The following is a 25,960-nucleotide window of genomic DNA, read 5'->3' on the forward strand; positions in this document are numbered from 1 at the left end:
ACACAGAAAGATCCGGTCCTGGCAAATCTGAAACAGCTGGTGGTGACGGAGGAGATAAAAAAGTTGTCACAACCAGAACTGAAACCTTTTTGGCCCCAGAGGGCCCAGATCACAGTAGAAGATGGTATATTATTATGGGGAGCAAGAGCAAAGGTCACTGCCAGATACTGGCTGAACTCCACCAGGGTCATCCAGGGGTTTCCAAACTGAAGATGTTGGTGAGAGGTCATGTCCAGTGGCCAGGATTAGATGTAGCCATAGCTGTGTTGGTGGGGCAGTGCCCAGAGTGCCAATAAAGACACAGCTTACCACCAGCAGCACCCACATCTGTGGGAATGGCTGGATGGACCCTGGGCTCAGTTATTCACCAACTATACAGGTCCTTCCATGGGCTCAATGTTCTTAGTTATTGTACATGCCCACGCAAAGTGACTAGATGTGCATCGGGTTCATTCGTCAAACACTGGAATGGCGAGAGAAAAACTGCACACATCTGGTCACAGATAACAGGCTATCGTTTACCAGCAGGGAATTTGAGTATTTCCTAAAGTTGAATGGCATTCGACATATAAGGACAGCTCCATACCATCCATCGTCTAATGGTCTGGCAGAAAGAGTAGACCAAACTTTGAAGGCAAACTTGAAGAAACAGTTCTGAGGAAGGGTCACCAGACCCGAAACATTAACTCTGATTTTTTCTTCACAGGTGCTGCCAGACCTACTGAGCTTCTCCAGCAACTTTGTTTTTGTTCCTGATTTACAGCATCCGCAGGTCTTTCAGTTTTTCTTGTGTTGATTAAAAAAACAGCCTATAGCTTCACTGGATACCAAACTAGCCTGGTTCCTGTTTGATTATCAGACCAGCCCTCATGCAACTACAGGGATATCTCCAGCAGAGTTACTAATGGGGAGAAGACTCTACACCAGGTTAAATCTGATCTTCCCAGACTTAGAGGAGGTTGGGGAGGGTGAAACAGTATCAGGAACACCAATGCTGGACTCAAGAGTCCGCTAAGCAGGAGAGACAGTTCTTCATCAAGGGATGAAGTTTTGTGTAGAAGCCATGGGAATGGCCCTGTATGGTCAACGCGAAGTCAGGTCCAGGGATATATAAAGTTCAGGTATGTAAATGGTCCTGAACAAGCATGTGGACCATATAAAAGCTGCAAACTCGCAAATGGTGTGGGAGCAAAACGTGCCCGGCTCCTCGACTGCCTTTCCAACTGTTCCAGAAACCCATGGGTTCTCCCTCTCTATCAAGCATTGAAGAAACCTCAGAATCTGAGTCGGACATGGTGGATGTCGTCGTCTCAATTCCTTGTTTCCTGAAAAGGCAAATGAGTTTCTTCCCCAATGTTCCAGGTACAAGAGTCGGGCTACTGTGTGTTACACACCACCCCTATCAGAGGCAGAGTTGGAACTTGACCTGGTGCTTAAACACCCCAGGTGGAACTATGGAAAAAGAACCAGCCTATGTCCTCATACTTAGAGCAGGACGGATGTAGCGATTGGAACAAGGTCAGCCAGGTGGACCTCATAGAAACATAGAAACATAGAAGATAGGAGCAGGAGGAGGCTATTTGGTCCTTTGAGCCTGCTCCGCCATCCATCACAATGATGGCTGATCGTCCAACTCAATAGCCCAATCCTCCTTTCTCCCCATAACCTTTGATCCCATTCGCCCCAAGTGCTATATCTAGTCACCTCTTGAATACATTCAATGTTTTGGCATCAACTACTTCCTGTGGTAATGAATTCCACAGGCTCACCACTCTCTGGGTGAAGAAATGTCTCCCCATCTCCATCCTAAATGGTCTAAATGTTACTTGAGAAAGGATGTATTGGCACTGGAGGGGGTGCAAAGGAGGTTCACTAGGTTGATTCCGGAGTTGAGGGGGTTGGCTTATGAGGAGAGATTGAGTAGATTGGGATTATATTCATTGGAATTCAGAAAATTGAGGGGGGATCTTATTGAAACATATAAAATTATGAAGGGAATAGATAAGATAGAAGTAGAGAGGACGTTTCCACTGGCAGGTGAAGCTAGGACAAGAGGGCATAGCCTCAAGATTAGAGGGAGCAGATTTAGGACTGAACTGAGAAGGAATTTCTTCACCCAGAGGGTTGTTAATCTATGGAATTCCTTGCCCAGTGAAGTAGTTGACGCTACTTCAGTGAACGCTTTTTAAAAAAAAAGGTAGATTTTTTTTGAACAATAAAGGAATTAAGGGATACGGTGAGAACGCGGGTAAGTGGATCTGAGTCCACGAAAGGATCAGCCATGATCTTATTGAATGGCGAAGCAGGCTCGAAGGGCCAGACGGCCTACTCCTGCTCCTAGTTCTTATGTTCTTATGTTCTTATGTTCTTATGTCTACCCCGAATCCTCAGACTGTGACCTCTGGTTCTGGACACACCCTCCATTGGGAACATCCTCCCTGCATCTACCCTGTCTAGTCCTGTTAGAATTTTATAAATCTCTATGAGATTCCCCCTCATTCATCTGAACTCCAGCGAAAACAATCCCAACCTAGTCAATCTCTCCCCATATGTCAGACCCGCCATTCCCGGAATCAGCCTGGTAAACCTTCACTGCACTCCCTCGAGAGCAAGAGCATCCTTCCTCAGAAAAGGAGACCAGAACTGCACACAATATTCTAGGTGTGACCTCACCAAGGCCCTGTATACCCGCAACAACACATCACTGCTCCTGTACTCGAAACCTCTCGTAATGAAGGCCAACATACCATTTACCTTCTCTACCGCCTGCTGCATCTGCACGTTTACCTTCAGTGATTGGTGCACAAGGACACCCAGGTCCCACTGCACACTCCCCTCTCCCAATTTACAGCCATTCAGATAGTAATCTGCCTTCTTGTTTTTGCTTCTGAAGTGAATAACCTCACATTTATCCAAATTATACTGCAATAGAATATGAGTTCCCTGATTGGGGCTGTTAATCTGGTCCAATCAGGAAGCCCTGGCCAACAGATAAAAACTAGAATATCAGAGGTGCTGCTCACTCTGAGAGTTGGCTCTGAGGGGGCTGGATCAGTGTCGAGGACTCTCCACCTATAAATGAAGGGTGACTTGGTGATGGGATACCAACTTCTGTGGAGTTATTTCAGCGAGGAAATATGAGAGAAACGGAGCAATTGAAAAGGATTACAGGAGCCGAGAGATCTAGGGGTACATGTATACAAGTTGTGGAAGGTGGCAGGCCAGCTTGAGGAAGTGAGGTTGAAAAAAACAACAGGAACCAGGTCTTTATAAACAGAGGCATGGAGTACAAAAGCAAGACATTTTTGATAAACGTATCAAAAACTGTAAAATGACCATGCAGGGCCATTCCCGTGGCTTCTACACCAAACATCATCCCTTGATGAAGAACTGTATCTCCTGCTTAGCAGACTCTTATGTCCAGCATTGGTGTTCCAGATAGTGTTTCACCCTCCCCAATCCCCGCCAAGTCTGGGAAGATCAGATTTAACCTGGTGTGGAGTCTTCTCCCCATTTTCCCATTGGAAAAGGAATCATGAACCAGAGGACACTGATGTAAGGTGATTGGCAAAACAAACGTACATGATGAATGTTTTATGCGAGAGGTTAGGATTTGGGACGCAGGGACTCAGAGTGTGGTGGATGCAGATATAACGATGTCCTTCAAAAGGGAACTGTGTTAGCATTTGAAAGCAAAAGGTTTACAGATTACTAGGAAAGAAAGAGATGATGACAGAGTGGTAATGACTCTAGCCCAGTAAACTAGAGCCCCAACCTAATGTGCTGGGAATAAGGTTTAAGTCTAATAGGAAGAACAAGCAGGGCCCAGTTAATGAACATGGTGGGATTGGCACTGTAAGGTGAATGTATTTTAATGCAAGAAGGATAATAGGTAAGGAGGATGAGCCTAGAGCCAATATTAGTACATGGAACTATGATATTGTAGCCATTGGTTAAGAGAAGTGCAGGACTAGCAGTTAGAAGTTCCTAGTTTAGATAGTTCAGGCATGATAGAGATGGATGTAAAAGGAGTAGAAGAGTTGTATTACTGATTAAGAAAATATCACAACTTCATTAAGAGAGGACATCTTGTAGGGCTCATCCAGTGAGGCCCTGCGGTTAGAACTCAAGGATAGGAATATGATGGGGTTATACTATAGAACCCCAATAGCCAGTGGGAGGTAGAATAACAGATATATAAGCACATCATGGAAAGATGTAAAAAAAAATGTGTTGTTGTAGTGGGTGATTTTAACTTCTCCACTATTGGGACTCCCTTACTGCCAGGGGTTTAGATGGGTTAGAATTTGTTAGGTGGATCCAGGAGGATTTCTTGAAACAATATGTAGAAAGCCCAACTAGGGAAGGGGCCAGACCTCTTATTGGAAAATAAACCCGACCAGCTAATCAGAGTTGCATTAGGGACCATTTAAGGAACAGTGATCATAATTCTGTAAGTTTTTAAATAGTTATGGATAAGGATAAGTCTGATCGTTGGGTGAATGTGCTAAATTTGGTGAAGGCTAAAAATAACAATATTAGGCAGAAATTGGAGAAATTACATTGGGTGTGGCTGTTTGAGGGTGAATCCACAAGTAACATGTGGCAGTCTTTTACAGGTCAGCATGTTCCTGTAAAGATGAAAGATAAGGATGGCAAGATTCAGGAACCCTAGATGACAAGAAATATTGAAAGTTCAGTCAAAAAACAGGAAGCATATGTATGGTTTAGGAAACTGAAATCAGGCAAGGCCCTTGTGGAACATAAAATAAGCAGGAAAGAACTTAAATAAGGAATTAGGAGTGCTATAAGGAATCATGAAAACTCTTTGGCAAGTAGGTTTAGGAGAATCCCAAGGCCTTTTATATGTGTATGAGGAGCAAGAGGGCAGCTCAGGAAAGGGTTGGTCCAGTGGGTGAGTTCCTTAAAGATTACTTTGCATCAGTACTCACTAAGGAGGAAGATATGGATGATGGTAAGATTAGGGAGGGGTATATTAATATTCTGGGGCATAAAGATATTAACAAGTGTGAAGTGTTAGGTGTCTTGAAAATCATTAAGGTTGCTAAGTCCCCAGGGACTGATGGGATCTATCTCAGGATACTGAAGGAGGCAAGGGAGGAGATTGCTGTCGCCTTGACAGAGATCTTTGTATCCTCTTTAGCCACAAGTCCCAGAAAACTAGAGAACAATTTCATCTGCAAACTTAGTGAAAAGCATTAATTCCTTTCACCTAATCGTTGATATAAATTGTAAAATGTTGAAGTCCCCACGCAGATACATGTGTCACATCCTGACAATCATAAAGAGACATGTTTATGCATACTCTGTTTTTTGCCAGCAAGCCAATCTTCTATACAGGCTTGAATGTTACCCTTTATACCATGAGCTCCTATTTTGCCCAATAGCCTTTAATGTGGCACTTTGCCATATGTCTTCTGTAAATCCAAGTACAGTGCATCAACAGGCAGCTCTTTATTCAGACTGGATGCCTGTGACCAAATGGTGTTCCCACAGGGATTGGTGCTGGGACCACTTTTGTTTGTCATTTATATAAATGATTTAGATAAAAATATAGAAAGCATGGTTAGTAAGTTTGCGGATGACACGTAGATTGGTGGTTTAGTGGAGAGTGAAGTAGGTTATCTAAGATTACAAAGCAATCTTGATCATTGGGTCAATGCACTAAAGAGTGGCAGATGAAGTTTAATTTGGATAAATGTAAGTATTGCATTTTGGTAAAACAAATGAAGACAAGACCAACAAAATTAGAGCCTTGGGTAGTTGTAAGAACAGAGAGACCTAGGGATTCAAGTACATAATTCTTTGAAGTTTGAATCACAAAAAGAAAGGGTAGTTAGGAAGGCGTTTAGCATGCTTGCCTTCCTGTTATAGGAAGGATATTATTAAGCTGGAGAAGGTTCAGAAGAGATTTACCAGGATGTTGCTGGGAATGGAGGGTTTGAGTTATAAGGACAGGCTGAATGGGCGGAACTTTCTTTACTGGAGTGTAGGAGGTTGAGAGGCGACCTTATAGAGGTTTATAAAGTAATGAGAGGTATAGATAAGGTGAATGGCAGGTATCTTTTCTCTAGGGTGGGGGTAATAAGATGAGGGGCCATATTTATAAGGTGAGAGGAGAAAGATTTAAAAAAGATATGAGGGGCAAGTTGTTTAAACAGAGAGAGGTTCGTGTGTGGAATGAATTTCCAGAGGAAGTGGTGGATGCAGGTATAAACACAACATCTAAAAGACATTTAGATAAATACATGAATAAGAAATGTTTGGAGGGATACGGGGCAAGCACAGGCAGGTGGGACTAGTTTAGTTGGGAATTATTGTCGACATGGACCGGTTGGACCGAAGGGTTTGTTTCCATGCTGTATGACTATATGACTCCATGACTCTATTTACAGTACAAGTTACTCTTCCAAGTTACTTTCTGGGTAGGTGCTGGCCTTGTGCTGTTAACGCTGCACTACTACCCCAGAAACCCAGGTAATATTTTGGGAACACGACACAAGTGGAACCTGCTGGCGGAATTTGAATTCAATAAAAATCTGAAATTAAGAATCTAATGATGACCATGAAGCCATTGCCGATTTTTGGAAAAACCTATCTGGTACATTAATACCCTTTAAGGAAGGAAACTGGCCTGGCGTACTGGCGTTTTTGTTCCTGAAGTAAAATCAATGTTAGGCAGTGTTATTTTTAGCTATACTGCTGGGAAGGCATGTTGCATGTTGGGCATTAAGTGGGAAATCAACAGCAATTGGATATCACTGTGCTTTTAGAACTTAGACCGAAGTCCTAGAAGTTATTGCGCAGATAAATATTTGGGTCAGGGCTTTAGAAAAATCCCAAGAAATATGAGGGCTCAGAAGAAGCTTTTCCAGCAACTTCTGTTTTTCTTCCTGATTTACAGCATCCACAGTTCTTTCGGTTTTTATTTAGCATTTCTCTTTATTCCATGCCTATTCATATATCTGTCAAGATGCCTCTTAGATGTTGCGTTTGTATCTTCCTCCACAACCTCCTCTGGCAACACATTCCAAATACTTACCAAACTCTGTGCAAAAAACTTGCCTCTCACATCTCCATTAAGCTTTTCCCCTTTTACCTTAAACTTATGTCCCCTAGTAATTGATATCATTACCCTGGGAAAAAGACTCTGTAATTTTGTAAACTTTGATCAGATTGCTCCTCAGCCTTCAATGTTCTGCTGAAAACATACCCAGTTTATTCAATCTCTCCTCATAGCTAATATCCTCCAAACCAGGCAACAGCCTGGTAAACTGTTTCTGTGTCCTCTCTAAAGCCTCCACATCATTCTACTGGTGTGACAACCAAAACTGAACACAATATTCAAAATGCGACCTAACTAAAGTTCTTTACAGCTGCAAAATGGCTTGCCAATTTTTACGCTCTATGCCCCAACCAATGAAGGCTAGCATGCCATTTGCTTTCTTGACAACCTTAGCTCCTTGTGTTACCACTTGCAGGGAACTGTGGAGCTGTACACCTAGATCCCTCTGCATTTTGATGCTACTAAGTGTTCTGCCATTTACTGTATACTTCCCTCTTGCAATTGATCTTCTAAAATGCATCATCTCACATTTGTCTGGATTTAACTCCATCTCCAACTTCTCTGCCCAAGTCTCCAGCCTATCTCTATCCTATAGTATCCTCTGGCAATCCTCCTCACCATCCACAGCTCCCTCAATCTTTGTGTCATCTGCAAACTTATTCATCAGACCAACTACATTCTCCTCCAAATCATTTATGTATGTTACAAACAACAGGGGTCCCAGCACTGATCCCTGTGGAACACTACTAGTCACATATCTCTCATCAGAAATACACCCTTCCACTACTATTCTCTGCCTTCTATGAGTCAGTCAGGTCTGTATCCATCTTACCAGCTCACCATGGATCTCATGTGATTTCAGCTTTTGTATCAGCCTGCCATGAGGGACTTTGTCAAAGGCCTTGCAAAAGTCCATGTAGACAACATCTACCACCCTGCCCTGATCAACCATCTTTGTCAATTCCTCAAAAAGCTCAATCAAGTTTGTGAAATATGACCTTCCCCACACAAAACTTTGTTACCTGTCCCTAATAGGTCCGTGTTTTATAAATGTGAGTAAATCCTATCCCCAAGAATCTTCTCCAATAATTTCCCTACCACTGAAATAAGGCTCACCAGCTTGTAATTTCCTGGATTATACTTATTGCTCTTCTTAAACAAAGGAACAAAGTTGGCTATTCTCCAGTCATCTGGCACCTCTCCTTTGACTAAAGAGGATAAAAAGGTTTCGTACAAGGGCCCTGCAATTTTCTTACCTGCCTCCCTCAGCATTCTGGGATAGATCCCATCAGGTCGTAGGTATTATCTACCTTAATAATTTTCAAAACACCCAACATTTCTTCCTTTTCCATATTGACATGCCCTGGAATATCAATATACCCCTCCCCAGACTCACCATCCATCAAGTCCTTCTCCTTTGTGAATACCAATACAAATTATTCATTAAGGGCCTCATCCACTTCCTCCAGCTCCATTCATAATTTCCCTCCTTTGTCCTTGAGTGGACCTACCCTTTCCCAAGCTACGCTCTTACTCCTTATATGTGTATGAAATACCTTGGGATTTTCCTTAATCCTGCTTGCCAAAGATATTTCATGGCTCCTTTTAGCCCTCCTTAAATTCCTCATTTGAGTTCATTCCTGTTTTACTTGTATTCTTCAAGGGCTCTGTCTTGCTTCTGTTTCCTAAACCTTACGTATGCCTTCTTTTTCTTTTTAACTAAACTCTCAATATCTCTGTCATCCAAGATTCCAGATTCTTGCCGTACTTTTCCTTTATTTTCACAGGAACATGCTGGTCCCGAACTCCAATCAACTGGCCTTGAATAGATTCACAAATGCCAGATGTGGATTTATCCTCAAACAGCTATCCCCAATCTGAAATAACTCCACAGAGTCCGGTATCCCTTCATCAATTCACCTTTTATTTACACATGAACAGTCCTTGACTCTAGTACTGCCTCTTCAGAGCCAGTTCTCCGAGTGTCAGAATCTCTAACACTCCTCTTTTGATCTGTCAGCCAGGGTTCCCTGATTGGACCAGATCAACAACCCCAATCAGGGAACTCACACTCTGAGGTCCAGCCGGCTGACCTCATTATAATCACTACACAATATACTTTCTCCAGTTCCAGCCTAATATTGTGGTAGTTAGCCTTTACCCAGTTTAGAGTCTTCAATGAGGACCTGCTCTTCTCTTTATCCATAAGTAACTTGGAACTGACAGAATTATGGCCACTATTCACGAAATGCTCCACCACTGAAACTTAGATCAACTCACTGGGCTCATTCCCAAATATCAGGTCTCGTATAGCCCCTTCCCCAGTTGGACTATTTACATATTATTTCAAAAAACCATCCTGGACACACCTAACAAATTCCATCCATCCAAACCCTGGCACGAAGCAAGTCCTAGTTGATATAGAGGAAGTTAAAATCACCCACCATAACAACCCTGTTGTATTTACAATTTTCCATAATGTATCCCATGTCTCTATTCCTCTATCTGCCGCTGGCTGGTAGGAGGCCTACAGTACAACCCCATTAAAGGAGCAAGAGGGTAACTAGAGAAAGGGTTGGCCCACTCAAGGACAAAGGAGGGAAGTTATGCGAGGAGTCAGAGAAAATGAGTGAGATTCTTAATGAGTACTTTGCATCGGTATTCACCGAGGAGAGGGACAGGACGCATTTTGAGACAAGGGATAGATGTTTGATTACTCTAGGTCAAGTCAGCATAAGCAGGGGGGAAGTGTTGGGTATTTTAAAAGGCATTAGGGTGGACAAGTCCCCAGGTCCGGATGGGATCTACCCCAGGTTACTGAGGGAAGTGAGAGAGGAAATAGCTGGGGCCTTAACAGATATCTTTGCAGCATCCTTGAACACGGGTGAGGTCCCGGAGGACTGGAGAATTGCTAATGTTGAAGCTGCTGGAGAAGATACTGAGGGATAGTATCTATTTACATTTGGAAGAAAATGGGCTAATTAGTGATAGGCAGCATGGTTTTGTGCAGGGAAGGTCATGTCTTACCAACTTGATAGAATTCTTTGAGGAAGTGACAAAGTTGATAGATGAGGGAAGGGCTGTAGATGTCATATACATGGACTTCAGTAAAGCGTTTGATAAGGTTCCCCATGGTAGGCTGATGGAGAAAGTGAAGTCGCATGGGGTCCAGGGTGTACTAGCTAGATGGATAGAGAACTGGCTGGGCAACAGGAGACAGAGAGTTGTAGTGGAAGGGAGTTTCTCAAAATGGAGAACTGTGACCAGTGGTGTTCCACAGGGATCCGTGTTGGGACCACTGTTGTTTGTGATATACATAAATAATCTGGAGAAAGGTATAGATGGTCTGATTAGCAAGTTTGCAGATGATACTAAGTCTGGTGGAGTAGCAGATAGTGAAGAGGACTATCGGAGAATGCAGCAGAATATAGATAGAGTGGAGAGTTGGGCGGAGAAATGGCAGATGGCGTTCAATCCAGGCAAATGTGAGGTGATGCATTTTGGAAGATCCAATTCAAGAGCGAACTATATGGTAAATGGAAAAGCCCTGGGGAAAATTGATGCACAGAGAGATCTGGGTGTTCAGGTCCATTGTACCCTGAAGGTGGCAACGCAGGTTGATAGAGTGGTCGAGAAGGCATACGGCATGCTTTCATTCATCGGACGGGGTATTGAGTACAAGAGTTGGCAGGCCATGTTACAGTTGTATAGGACTTTGGTTCAACCACATTTGGAATACTGTGTACAGTTCTGGTCGCCACATTACCAAAAGGATGTGGATGCTTTGGAGAGGGTGCAGAGGAGGTTCACCAGGATGTTGCCTGGTATGGAGGGCACTAGCTATGAAGAGAGGTTGAGTAGATTAGGATTATTTACATTAGAAAGACAGAGGTTGAGGGGGGACCTGATTGAGGTCTACAAAATCATGAGAGGTATAGACAGGGTGGATAGCAAGAAGCTTTTTCCCAGAGTAGGGGACTCAATTACTAGGGGTCACGATTTCAAGGTGAGAGGGGAAAAGTTTAAGGGAGATACGCGTGGAAAGTTCTTTATGCAGAGGGTGGTGGGTGCCTGGAATGCGTTGCCAGCGGAGGTGGTAGGGGCGGGCACGATAGCGTCATTTAAGATGTATCTAGACAGATACATGAATGGGCAGGGAGCAGAGGGATACAGATCTTTGGAAAATAGATGACAGGTTTAGATAGAGGATCTGGATCAGCGCAGGCTTGGAGGGCCGAAGGGCCTGTTTCTGTGCTGTAAATTTCTTTATTCTTTGTTCTAAAGTGATTCTACCTTTTTTATTCCTGAGCTCTACCTGTACTGGCCTCACTGGATGAGGTTTCTAAGATGTCTTCCCTCAATACAGCTGTGATGTTCTACCTCATCAGTAACGCAATGCCCCACCTCTTTTACACTCCTCTCTATCTCGCCAAAAACATCTAAATCCCAGAATGTTAAGTTGCAAGTTTTGTCCCTCTCTCAACCTCAAGTCTCTGAAATAGCTACAACATTACAGTTATATGTATTAATCCAAGCTCTAAATTCATCCGCCTTACCTGTCATATTCCTTGCATTGAAAATAATACACCTCAGACTGACAGTCCTGCTGTGTTCAGTAACCTCTCCCTGTCTGTTCTTCTTAGCTTCTCTGGCCTTAGTCCCTGACCTCTCCTCAGTCATTTTAGATGCTGACCTACTGCTCTGGTTCTCCCCAGTGCCACACTAGCTTAAACTGTCCTGAGTGGCACTGGCAAAACTCCCTGCCAGGATATTGGTGTCCCTGCAGTTTAAATGCAACCCATCCTTCTTGTATAGGTCCTACCTGCCCCAGAAGACAATGATCCACGTACCTGAAGCCCTCCCTCCTACACCATCTCTTTAGCCACATATTTGACTGTACTATCTTCCTACTTCAAGCCTCATTGGCACATGGTACAGGAAGGAATCCCAAGATTACAGCGCTGGAGGACTTCTTTTCAAATTTCTACCTAACTCCCTGAACTCCTTCTGCAGGATCTCATCTTTCTTCCCACCTATGTTGTTCATACCAATACAGACCTCAAACTCTGGCTGTTCACCTTCCCCCTTCAGAATACCCTGTGCCTGCTCAGAGATATTTTTGAAACCTGGCACCAGGGAGTTGACACATCATGATTTAGAACGGATCATGATTCTGAAGAAGGGTCCCGACATGAAATGTCAACTTTCCTGTTCCTCTGATGCTGCCTGGCCTGCTGTGTTCCTCCAGCTCCACACTGTGTTATCTCTGACTCCAGCATCTGCAGTTCTTGCTATTTCTGAATGATTTAGAATACCTAATGTTTCCTCTCTCTGATAATGCTTCAAGCTTGAACACTGAGTTTCAGACGTAGAGCCCTTTAACATTCTATGTGTCATTAGAACACTTCAATGACATTCCCTTCTTGTCAGTGTCAGTTAATTTTTTATGTTGCTTTTGGGACATTCAGAAAGTAATTTCTTGGTAGAGTCCACCTAGTAACTGACCTGGGTTAGAAAAGATTGTTCAATCCAAGAATCCAATCCTCCCAGAAAGCTTACAGAATTCTCTCCAAATGGGATCTCCACTTATTTATTTCCCAAGGGAGATTGTATCAAGCCACTTCTGAGTTCCCAAAAATGATCAAGGAAAATGACAGATCAGCCATTCATTCCCACTCAGGACTTTTCAGAAGTTTTTTTTTTAATAGTCAAGAGAATTCAGAACCTAAAACAGAAATTGCTGGAAAAGCTCAGCTGGTCTGGCAGCATCTGTGGAGAGAAATCAGAGGTAACATTTCAGGTCCAGTGACCTTTCCAGCAATTTCTGTTTTTGTTTCTGATTTCAAGCATCCACAGTTCTTTCAGTTTTTATTTTGAATTCAGAACCTGTTGAGTATAATCATTAATTAATATGCAAGAGAAATAGAACTGATTTATACACACCCAAAGAGGCAGGTTCAAAAGAATATATTTCTTGTAGTTCTGGAGACAGGATTGTGCAGACTCCATTCAAATTTTCACTGGTCTTACTAAGCCTTTTCTGATGTTGTCGACACAGCTGTAATTATTATAGTTGTTAGTTTTCAGTCATTTCTTCAAAAGTCACAGTAAAATCCACATTATAATGGTGTATAATAAGTGGGGCCTTTACTGTTCCAATAGTGTGATAAATCTCTCAGCTAACCATTAGAATGAGGCTGAGGAAGAGTAACAGAAAGCATAAATTCAACATAATAGGCAATTAAAGTACAGTAAAAGGCAATTTAGACTACTGTGCTTGGTCAATTCTATTGAACTCTAACTAATTCCAGTCCCCTGCCAGTATGGGAGAGAGAGGATGGCAGTCAGTGGCGAGATGGCAGCATGGAGGCATGGGGATTGAGAGATTAAGTCAAGTGTGGGAAAGAGGTTGTGCCTGGTGAGAAAAGGCCAGTGTGGAGCAACTGCAAGCCCGTGGCTAAAGAAGAACTGTAATTTGGAACTTTTAACCTTGCTTCTTTATGACAGGATTCTTGGCAGTGTGGAGGAACAGAGGGATCTTGGGGTCCACGTCCATAGATCCCTCAAAGTTGCTACCCAAGTTGATAGGGTTGTAAAAAAGGCGTATGGTGTGTTGTCTTTCATGGCAGGGGAATTGAGTTTAAGAGCCGTGAGGTTATGCTGAAGCTCTATAAAACCCTGATTAGACCACACTTGGAATATTGTGTTCAGTTCTGGTCACCTCATTATAGGAAAGATGTGGAAGCTTTAGAGAGGGTGAAGAGGAGATTTACCAGGATGCTGCCTGGACTGGAGGGCAGGTCTTATGAGGAAAGATTGAGGGAGCTAGGGCTTTTTTCATTGGAGCGAAGAAGAATGAAAGGTGGCTTGATAGAGGTTTACAAGATGATGAGAGGCATAGATAGAGTGGATAGTCAGAGACATTTTCCCAGGGCGAAAATGACTATTATGAGGGGGCATAATTTTAAGGTGATTGGAGGAAGGTATGTGGGAGATGTCAGAGGTAGGTTCTTTACACAGAGAGTGGTGGGTGTGTGGAATGTGCTGCCAGCAGTGGTAGTGAAGTCAGATACATTAGAGACATTTAAGCGACTCTTGGATAGGCACATGGAGGATAGTAAAATGTAGGGTATGCAGGGTAGATTGATCTTAGTAGGATAATAGGTTGGCCAAAGGGCCTGTACTGTGCTGTACTGTTCTATGTTCTATGTTCTTATTTATTACTTTATACTGACAAGAACTGTAATATTGAACATTTAACTTATTTCTTTACTTTCCTACTCTTTACCTATGATTTGTACCTAGGTACCTTGTGCCTAAATGGCACTGTGTGGTGGTGACATCATAAACTTTTTGCTATCCTCCTGTATTACTGCACTTGAGTACACATGACGATAAAACCTACTTCTAATTCTAATCCCAGTTTGCCTGTAACCCTGTATATTTTTTCCCTCCAGTAAAAGGAATTAGATGGAAGTTAAAGCACAGAAACTGGAAATTCATTCAAGCCACAGAAACAAAAACAAAAATTGCTGGAAAAACTTAGCAGGCCTGGCGACATCTGTGGAGTGAAATCAGAATTGATGTTTTCAGTTCAGTGACCCATCTTCAGGACTTCTGATTTCCAGCATCTGGAGTTCTTTCAGTTTTTTAATTCGAGCTAGACTACATCTAATGCTTTGTGTATCTGTAGCCCCGAATCCCTTTGCTCCTTGAATTTTATCAGTCCCTTGGTGATGGGCTGTAGGGAGTGTAGACTGGCAAACCAACATCTATCTGCCATCATATCATTGGTAATGAAGTAAAACTAGCAGATAGACCAGACAGAAAGAGTCCAACTAAGCCATTTTTTAAAATAATTCGTTCATAGGAAGTGGCCGTGATTGGCTCAGTCAGCAGTTATTGCCCATCCTTAGTTTCCCTTAAGAAGGTGGTGGTGAACTGCCTTCTTGATCTGCTGCAATCTATTTAGTGCAGGTAGACCCAAAATACTGTAAGGGACGAAGCTCTTGGATTGTGACACTGCGATACTGAAGGAATGGCAATATATTTCCAAGTCAAGATGGTGACTAGCTTGGAGGTCAATTTGCAAATGCTCCTGTGTATTTATGAGCCTTTTCCTTCTAGACAGTGGCGGTTTTGGGTTTGGAAAGTGCTGACTAAGGAGCCTTGGTGAATTTCTGTAGTGCATCTTGTAGATCGTACACAACAGCTGCTCCGTAATGTCAGTGGTGGAGAGACTGAATGCTGTGTATGTGGTGTCAGATAAGCAGGCTGTTTCACCCTGAATGGTGTCCACCTTCTTGAGTATTGCTAAAGCTGCAAACATCCAAGCTAATGGGGAGGTGAGTTACTCACTACAGGATTCCAAATGTCTGACCATTTCTTACAGCCACAGTACAGGCCACATTTAGAGTATTGCATCCAATTCTGGTCAGCGCATTACAGGAAGGAATGGGGGGCTTTGGAGAGGGTGCAGAAGAGGTTGACCAGGATGCTGCCTGGATGAGAGGGTATGAGCTATAAGGAGAGGCTAGAAAAACCTGGGTTGTTTTCTCTTGAACATCGCAGGCTGAGAGGAGACTCGATAGAAGTCAATAAAATTATGAGATGCATAGATAGGGTTGATGGTCAGAATCTTTTTCCCAGAGTTGAAATGTCTAATACTCAGGGGCATGCATTTAGGGTGAGAGGGGGAAGTTCAAAGAAGATGTAAGGGGCAAGTTTTTTTACACAGAGAGTCTGGAATGCACTGTCAGGGATGATGGTGGTGGCAGATACAATAGGGGCATTTAAGGGACTTTTATATAAGCACATGAATATGCAAGGAATGGAGGGATATGGACCAAGGGCAGGCAGAAGGGATTAGTTTTATTTGTCCAGCACAACGTTGTGGGCCGAAGGGTCCATTCCTGTATTGTACGGTTCTATGTTCTATACCCCAAATAATAGTTAAATAAAAACCGTTCTGAGGAAGGGTCACTGGACCCAAAACGTTAACTCTGATTTCTCTTCACAGTTGCTGTCAGACCTGCTGAGCCTTTCCAGCAATTTCAGTTTTTGTATTTAATGGCTAGTCCAGTTCAGTTTCTGGTCAGTGATAACCCCCAGGATATTGATCATATTGCATTGAGTGGCTGGCAACTCTTAATGGGAAATCTCCATATATTAATTGATCACAACAGGAGAAATGCTTCCCTGGGTCTCCTGCCAGCATAAACAGGGGCACCACCTGTTTGTGGCCCCAGCATTGCATCTTCAGCCTCTGGGTTAGAATTCAATCCTTACCTTCTAAGGAATAGTGTGACTCCTAATCTAACAAACCAATAGATAATACTTCACACTTAACCTGTGCTGAAGTTCTTTTATTCATTACATCCCATTCTTCAATTAATCTATTAATATGTTGTAGTCCTTTTCAGTACTGACCATGCACACCCACCCAAATATCCTGCACAATTACCATCAGCCAATTTGATATGCTTGGTAAATTGTAAGTATTACAAGGAAGGGTCTTCTTGTACTTTGTCCCAGCAATAGTGATGTAGCTGTGTTACAGTTCCAAGTCAGGATGGTAAGTGGCTTGCAAGTGCTTGTGTTCTCATGTATCTACAGCCCTTGGTCTTCAAGATGGTTTAGTTCATAGGTTTGGAAGGAGTCTCGGTGAATTGCTGCAGTGCATCTTGTCAATGGTATACATTGCTGCTACTGAGCATCAGTGGTGGAGGGAGTTGATGTCATGCCAGTCAAGTGGACTGCATGTCCTGGATGGTGTCAATCTTAAGTGCTGTTGGAGCTGCACTCATCCAGACAAGTGGGGAGTATTCCATCACACTCCTGACCTATGCCTTGTAAATGCTGACCGGAAATGAGGAGACAGGAGGTGAGTCACTTGCTGCAGAATTTGTGACTACTTACCCCAGGATGTTGATTGTAGATGATTCAATTATAGTAACATGTCTGAAACCCTTACTTTTCTTGATTTCCTTCCTCCCTCCCTTTCAATTCCTGATTTATAACTGTTTATAGTATGCTACTCATATCCTCTCTAGTGAAGACAAATATCTGTTCAATTTGCTTGCCAACTCTTTATTTTCCATTACTAAATTCCTAGACTCATAAAATGTATAAGAAGGCTCAGTAGGGTGGATTTCTGGAGGACGTTTCCTCATGTGGCGGAGAATAGAATGTGGCATCACCATTTAAGAATAAATGGTTTCCATTTTATGATAGAGATGAGATTTTTTCAGAATCTGTGGAATTCTCTTCTCCAGGACACAATGGAACCTTTTTCAAGGCAGAGTTGGAGAGATTTTTGATGGATAAGTTGGTCAAGAACTATGGGGTGAGGGAGTAAGGCAATGTCAAGAAGTGGCAAGGGGAGCTCAGGAAAGTGGAATTCAAACCATAATTACATCAGCCTTGATATTACTCAGTGGCAGGGCTGGCTTGAAGAGACAAATGACTTTCTCCTGTTCGTAAATTCTATGTTCCTCTGTTTTATTTCCATCCTGCCTTTCCTTTTTTTTCATTTATGTGCCTGCAGAATATTTTACATCTTTTGTCTTTTTTTTAACTTTTCTAATCTCTTTGCATTCTCTCCTGTCATGCTTGTGCCCGCTGCCTCAGTGAACAGCTCTTCTTTACCCTCAATTTTTACCATAAATCTTTGTTCACACTCTCCTCATTCTTCTTATCAAATGAATCATATCACCCTATTCTGCATTGAATTTCATCTCCACATGTCTGCCCTACATGATTGACCTGCATCTTACTTCATTCCTACTATGGCCTCATTGCTCACTACATCTTAGAATTTCATATCATCCCTAAGGTTTAAAATCATCCACTGCATACCCAAGTCCTGACCATTAATAATCTAAATGGGAAGTGTCCTCATACCAAGCTCTGATGAGCACCACTGTATACATTCTCCAGTCTAAAAAAGCAACAATTCACCACCACATTCTACTTTCTGTTCTCAGCCAAATTTGTATCCTTGCTACAACAATCCCATTAATCTCTTGGCATTTAATTCAATTAACAAGTGTATTATTGCTATACTTCATAATTTACCAAGAATTGTGAAGGCGAAAAGCTGACAGCCATGGAGAAGCCAGGCCTGATACGAGATTTCTCAGCTTCTGGAAAAAACAAATCAAGAGATTATCACTTTACATAATGAATATGCATAAAAAAGATTAACATTATTTTATCTGCTCCAAAGCTGTCCACAGTTCCTTCCATTGTTCATGATTGACCCTACAATGTGGAAAATTGCCCAGTTCAGTGTTGTCACGAAATGCAGCATAAACTGAGCAGTAAGTAGCAGTCAATCACCTGAAGCCTGAATAGGGCCTTAATAGATGGTCATTACTATTGAAGCTTAACAAGTGTGTCATCACAGCTCATCTCAGCTCTATTTAAGGGAGGGCTCGTTGAACGTAGATGAGCAGTAAGCTGTGCACAGTCAGGAAGCAGTGATCACATCTGCAGCGAGGCACAGCCTGAGTGAGCACTTAGTTCAGGAAATTTGGCAGCACTGTAGGAATTCGGTGCAGAGGACAACAAATGCTTAGCATTTAGCTGAACCTCTTCAACCAAGTGCAAGCTATTACCAAGGCTGCTTTCTTTCCTCTCTACATTATTGATATCTCTGTCCTGACTTTCAGTTTCTTCTGACAAACCTCAGTGACTTTACCCTTTTCAGTTTAATCTTCTACTGATCTTCCATTGGGCTCCCAATTCTATTCCAGGGGACCTCCCATCATGCCTCATAAAGCCATCCATCTACTTTTCCAATGCTCTCTATCATGACCTCCCCTCTCCAAATATTACCATTAACACAAGCTCTAATGGTTACCCTTCTCCTCATTTATTTTCAAATCTCTCCCAATGTTGCCAGCTTCACCTTGATGATTTTATCTTCACCTGCATTCCTACAGGAAACCTGAGATCCTGTAAAACAATATTTCTATTCAATCTGTAATCCAACACTGGTAATTGCTTGTTCTTCGAATGTAATCACTGCTCTTAAACCATAAGACTATAAGAAATAGAAACAGCAGTAGGCCATTCAACCTCTCCAGCATACTCTACCACTAAAAGCATCAAGGCTGATCCAACATTCCTCAAGTCAACTTTTCTGCCCTTTCCCCATAACCCTTGATTTCCCAAATGATCAAGAATCTATCCATCGCAGCCTTAGACTGACACAAGCACCTTCCTCCCACAGCTCTCTGAGGCAAGGAGTTCCAAAGACTCAAAACCTTCATTGTCTTAAATTGACACTCCTTTATTCTGAGACTATGCCTCTAGTCCTAGACTGTCCAATGTGGGGAAGCATCCTCTCAGCATTTATCCTGTTAAGAACCCTATATGTTTCAATGAGGTTCCCTCTCATTTTTCTAAACTCCAGTGAGCAGAGTAGCAATCTGTTTAGCCTTCAGTCATAAGACAATTCCACGCCACCTCCCCCATACCAGGGATCATTATGGTGTACCTTCTCTGAACTGCCTTCAAGAAACAATATCTTTCCTTCAATAAAGGGACCAAAATTGCTCACAGCACTCCATATATGGTCTCACCAGCACCTTGTACAGTTGCAGTAAGAGTTCCCTACTCTTATACTCCAAAACCCTTGAAATAAGCACTAGCATTCCACAAGTCTTCATGCTGACCTGCTGTACCTGTGTGCTAGCTTTCTGTGTTTCATGCACAAGTATCTCCAAGTGCCTTTGTGTTGCAGCATTCTGCAGGTTTCCTCCATTTAAATAATATTCTGTTCTTTTGTTCTGCATTCCAAAATAAACAAATTCACATTTTCCCACATTATACTCCATTTGCCAACTTTTATCCACTTACTTAACTGATCAATATCTCTTGGTAACTTGTTTGTTTCCATGTCAACTTGCCTTTCCACTTATTTTTATTTCATTTGTAAATTTGGCTACAGTACATCCACTTCCTTCCTCCAAGTCATTAACATATATCGTAAACAGTTACGGTCCCAGCATTGATCCCTGCAGAACACACTCGTCACGGGTCGCCAACTTGAGAAAGAATTCCTTATCCCCACTCATTGTTTCCTGCCCATGATCCAATTCTCTATCTAGCATACTACCTCCAACATTGTGAGCTCTTTTCTTATGACTTAACCTTTTGTGAACTGCCTTGTCAAATGCCTGCTGGAAGTCCAAATACAACACATCTACTGGTTTCCCTCTATCTACGTTTCCTCAAAAAACTCTAATAAATTAGTCAGATACAAATTTTCTTTCTTGAAGCCATGCTGACTGTTTGATTATGTTATGATTTTCCAAATGTTCTGCAATTACTTTGTTAATAATTGATTTCAATCCTTTTCCAACAATAGATGTTAGACTAATCAACGTACAGTTATATGATTTTTGCCTTCATCCTTTTTTGAAAATGGGTGTGACATTGGCAGTTTTCCAGTCTCTGGTACTTTTCCAAAATCCAAGGATTTTTGGAAAATTACAGCCAATACATCCACTATCTCTATAGCTACCTCTTTCAGGATCCTAGGATGTAAGCCATCAGGGTCAGGGGACTTATCTGTTATTAGCCTCATTAATTGCCTAACACTACTTCTCTAGTGATTGTGAGGATATTAATTCCTCCTTTACATTCTTTAGCATTAATGGAATGTTCATGTACCTCCCAAAAAAAGACTGATGCCAAATACCTCGTTAAATCCATTGTCATTTCCTGGTTCCCTCATATAGTGTCCCCAGGTTCATTTTCTAAGGGGCCTATGTTCACTATGACCTCTCCCTTCCTTTTTGTGTGGTTAAAGAATTTCTTATTGTCAGTTTTTATATTCCTCACTAGTTTGCTCTCATTGTTTATTTTATCTCTATTATCTTTTTTGTCCTCCTTTGCTACATTTTGAATTTATCATAGTGTTTGGGACTATCACCGATTTTTGCCTCCTTTTATGCTCAATTTTTCTACTTAATACTGTTATTAACTTCCTTAGTTAGCCATCATTTGTTTATCCATCTTTCATCTTTACTGGGATGTATTTTTGCTGAGAGTCGTGAATTACCTCTTTAAATGTTTGCCACTGCCTGCTGTCATTCCTGCTAATCTACCCATCCAGTTCACTTTAGCTAACTGCTTTGTCATTTCATTGTAATTCCCTATATTTAAATTAAACCTAGTTGTTTCTGACCCAAATTTCTCACTCCCAAACTGAATATTAAATTCTATCATGTTATGGTCACTACTTCCTGGGAGATTTCTCACTCTGAGGTTATTCATTAAATCTGCCTCATTACCCATTACCAGATCCTGGATAGCCTGCTCCCTGGTTGGTTTCATAACATATTGCTCATATGACATGACCTAGTCCCTCTGGAACACCCTGAACAGTGTCCTTTGCCTTGTATCTCTTCCCCAGCTATCAAAAACCTTCCATTAACAATGTTTTTAGTTTCCTATGCTAGCCTCTATATTTTCCTATTATGTCTACATTTTCAGAATTATCATTTTCTTCTTTGTTACCAATATTCTGAAGAATTTTCTAGTCCATGACAAACATTATGTAAATTGTTGGACTTCTTGAGTCTCACAAAGGTCTTGTAGCATTAAAAATCTTGTAAAATCATTCAGAAAGTTCTAAACACATAATTTAATAAGAGTAAACTGTGAACATGTTCTGATAGGGATTACCTGTGAGTTTGATAGCTTCACATAATTTTCTTTTTAGATAGCATTTCTCTATTCTCCCGTAATGTCTGTTGTCAGTGGTATATAGAGGGGAGCTTACTAATATCCTGATTAAAAAAAAACACAAGTATATAAATAAGATGTCAAGTTTCAGCATGTTCTAATTAAACTAATTCAGAATTATTCCTTCGTATTGTGTCAGTAGTTAATTTTGACCGGAGCTCACTAGTGATAATCTTTACATTCTGTACCTTGGTGTTCCAATCTACATCAGAAATCATTGTGTAAATTGCCTTCTTCAAAGATCAATTCTATTGTCTGAAAGGTGACACTGCAAATTATGGATATAATAAGGGGAGGCTATAAAACATTAGGTAGAGAGACTGAAAGACACTACAGTCTGTGAGCAGCAACTGTGTGTTACCAATATCTATTATACTCTGATGATATACAGCAGAAGAGAGGAGAAACATCTTCAAAGTTCTTAGGTCATAAAGAAATTCAAATCTTTCAAAAGGCATTAGTCAAAGTATGACATTATGGACTGGTTAGCAGAAATAAAGCCTTTGGCATGAAAAAGAGCAGATACATTGTCTATGGGACAACAGACAGGAAGGAGTAGTGAATATAAAATAAAGTGGAAAACATCGGCAGAATATTGCCTCCCTCGTAGCAAGAACAAAGGCAAGTGAGTTGAGTAAACAGGGTGAGTACGAAAAAAAATCACATTTTCAATGTCAAGTGAATCCTGCACGATTTTCCCCTCAATCCTTAAAGCTGATTTCAGAGTCTCACTCCTTAGTGATGAATAGTTACATACTCATTCTCATTGCATTTCCAATTCGCCTTTCTTTTAGTAAAAAAAATCATAAAATTTAATCGGTAAAACAGAGCGTGTACTTAGCAGTTGCAGCTAAGTGGAAACTAGTCTCCACCATCATACGACTGGTTCTTCTGCTCAAAGTCCCTGCATCTACCATGGCCATTATCCTTCTTGACCCTTCATCACGCAAGCCAGCATCAACAAACCACCAGCCTCACCAAATATTATGCCTGCCCTCAGACAAACTCAGCCACTGCTTCTGACCTTCAACACTCTAATTTGGAGCTGTGTGACACCTACAATTTGCAGACTTCTGTAAGACATCACCTACAAAAGGACAACCATGCATCTCAGATAACAAGGTGTAGAGCTGGATGAACACAGCAGGCCAAGCAGCATCAGAGGAGCAGGAAGGCTGACGTTTCGGGCCTAGACCCTTCTTCAGAAAATGCATCTCACACATCTACACATGCTTTTGCACTCGTATGGACACTTGCATCTTATGTTTCTTAGTTTGCTTTGTTAGCACTCACTGACATTAGCGCTTACTTGGATACATCCAGCCTTTGTGTGGATGACATTTTTTTAGTGCACCAGACCTCAAACAGTGCACTACAGGCTGAAAGCCTCCGCAGGTGAGTCAACTTTTTAATGCAGAGAGAGAGGCAGGCAGCTTGTGACATAAATTGTTAGCCAGACGGTACTTATATGTCACCGTGTGGTGCTGTACCAGGTCAACATCAGAGCTGCAGCATGTGCCTGCAGATACACAGTAAACAGATTACAGGTAGCAGAGAAAGAAAATGTTGAAATTATCCCTATGGAGCACAGAATGCCACTTCACATGGTACACCACAATGACTAGTGTTGCAGTTTCTGTCCACACGGGCTGTGTCAGATGGCATAGCCTCTAGTAGCGGTCTGCAAGGAAGGAAATTGAACCACTCTCCAACAATAACTCCAAATTTCTGTCTACTAAGCAGAGAGTGTTAACTCTTAGGGCCAAAGAACATAGTGTGAAGGTTTGTTCTTGGCTTGCAGGATCTGAAGTGGTACCCAGCTGGGTTTAAATATGGCACTAGAAGCATGAAAATTAGAAGGAATTTGAGGAACACACCCCAAACATCCCACTTATATAAATATTGAGGTGAAAAGCAGAAGATGGTGAAAGAAAATTTGTCCTGGACCATGGTGGCGTGGACATCACGAAACTCACTTGCCACAGGGAGGTGATGGCCTAGTGGTATTATTGCTGGACTGTTAATCCAGTGACCCAGATAATGTTCCGGGGACCCAGGTTTGAATCCCGCCACGGCAGATGGTGGTATTTGAATTCAATAAAATATCTGGAATTAAGAGCCCAATGATGACCATGAATCCATTGTCAATTGTTGGAAAAACCCATCTGGTTCACTAATGTCCTTTAGGGAAGGAAGCTGCCATCCTAACCTGGTCTGGCCTACATGTGACTCCAGACCCAGAACAATGTGGTTGACTTTTAACTGCCCTCTGAGCAATTAGGGATGGGCAACAAATGCTGCCTAGCCAGCGATACCCTTATCCATGAATGAATAAAGAAAAAAAACCGCATTTTAATTGCCAATGTGAAAATTCAGCCATTCTTTTGCCTCACACTAGATCTGCTGGGCATTTCCTACAGTTTCTATTTATTTCAGCATTTTGTTCTTGTCAAACTAGTTAACGCTTATTTTTCAGACTGGAGGCAAGTATACAGAAGTATTTGAAAAGGTCAGTATTAAGGGTTTTCTTTTTGACATGCATTAATGGCCTCAACATGGATATACAGGGAATAATTTTGAAGACTACAAGTTATAAGAGGCTGATTAATGAGTATTGGTAAGATTTTCTACTATGTTAATCTACAAATAGTTTTAAAAGTTACAGGATGGCAGGTCAGCATGACCAAGTTGAGTGTACCTTCTGCAGTAAATGTAAATCATGGACCACCATGTGTCCCATACGAACATATCTGAAGGAAATGTCACCAGCTGCACAAGCTTAAACTCCAGATTTTCAAACTTGAGCAGCGGCTGGAGTCGCTCTTGTTCATCCATAAACAGCACGGTAGCATGTTTAGGGAGGTGGTCATACTGCAAGTTAAAAGTGTACAGGTAGCAAGGTAATGGGTGATCACCTGGCAGTTTAAGTATACCAGGCAAGCAGTGCAGAAATCCCTTGAGTGAATCTTCCTCGCTAATTGGTATTCCATTTTGGATGCTGATGAAGGAATTACAGCCAAAGCTGAATCAGAGCCACCACATTCAATTCAACTGTATAGGGAGGAGAAAGAATCATAGTATTTTACAGTACAGAAGGAGGCCTTTCAACCCACTATGTCTCAATCAGTTCCCAAAAGAGATAACCAGCTAGACGCACTCTCCAGCCTTATCTCTGCAGCCCTCTAACTTCATCACTTGCAAATATATATCCAGCTCTCTTTTGAAACCTTCTATGGAATCCACCTCCACCACTCTTCCAGGAAGCACATTCCAAATCCTAATAACTCTCTGAGTAAAGTTCCTCCTCATCACACTCCTAGCTCTCTTGCTGACAGTCTTGAAATTGTGACCCTAGTTACTGACATACCAACAAGAGGAAACAGAATATCATTCTTTACCCTGTCAAAATTGTTCATCATTTTGAACACATCAATAAGGTCACCTCTAATCTTCTCTGCTCCAAGGAGAATAAAACCAATTTCTCTAATCTTTCCTTTTGACTAAAATCCTTCATTCCTGGTATCATTCTAGTAAATTTCCTTTGAACTCCCTCCAAGTCTTTAACATCTTTCAAGAATGAAAGACCATTAATGATAGAGTATTCCATATCAGGGGATCAGAGGGACATTTCCACAGCTATCAACTTGACTGCAGGATGGTAAAATGTTTCCCTGGTGCCAGGATAAAGAATGTCATGGACCAGGACATTCTGCTGGGGGAGAGTGAACGGCCAGAGGTGGAAACATCTTCTCCATCTGACTCTGTCCAGACCTCTCATTATTCTGTAAACTTCTGAGATTCCCCCCTCATCCTTCTAAACTCCATTAAATACAGACCCAGATTCCTTAACCTCTCCTGATGAGACAAACACTTCATTCCCAGGATCATTCTTGTGAAACTCATCTGGACCCCCTCCCCCACCCCCCATGCCAGCTCATCCTGCCTTAGATACAGGGCCTAAACTGCTCACAATATTTCAAGTAAGATCTGACCAAAGCCTCATACAGCCCCAGCAGTACGTCATAAAAGCCAAAAGAACTGTGGATGCTGTAAATGAGGAGCAAAAACAGAAGTTGCTGGAAAAGCTCAGCAGGTCTGGCAGCATCTGTGAAGAGT

At 41.9% G+C, this 25,960-nt stretch overlaps 1 protein-coding gene across 1 annotated transcript in view; it reads right to left on the reverse strand.

Annotated features, from left to right (window-relative positions):
* Positions 1–24,679, reverse strand: part of LOC109928952 (integrin alpha-E-like) — a 161,365-nt gene extending 136,686 nt beyond the window's left edge. Inside the window, exons 1-5 of the mRNA XM_048612310.1 lie at positions 24,543–24,679; positions 21,785–21,888; positions 18,164–18,231; positions 13,031–13,145; positions 12,076–12,213 (exon numbers count right to left, since the gene is read on the reverse strand). Of these exons, the coding sequence (XP_048468267.1) occupies positions 12,076–12,213; positions 13,031–13,145; positions 18,164–18,231; positions 21,785–21,888; positions 24,543–24,679 (562 nt within the window). The remainder of the gene's footprint in view (positions 1–12,075; positions 12,214–13,030; positions 13,146–18,163; positions 18,232–21,784; positions 21,889–24,542) is intronic.
* Between the last annotated feature and the right edge of the window lie 1,281 nt (positions 24,680–25,960).

Source organism: Rhincodon typus, chromosome 26, assembly GCF_021869965.1.
Source record: "Rhincodon typus isolate 14 chromosome 26, sRhiTyp1.1, whole genome shotgun sequence".
In the NCBI taxonomy this organism is placed as follows: Eukaryota; Metazoa; Chordata; class Chondrichthyes; order Orectolobiformes; family Rhincodontidae; genus Rhincodon; species Rhincodon typus.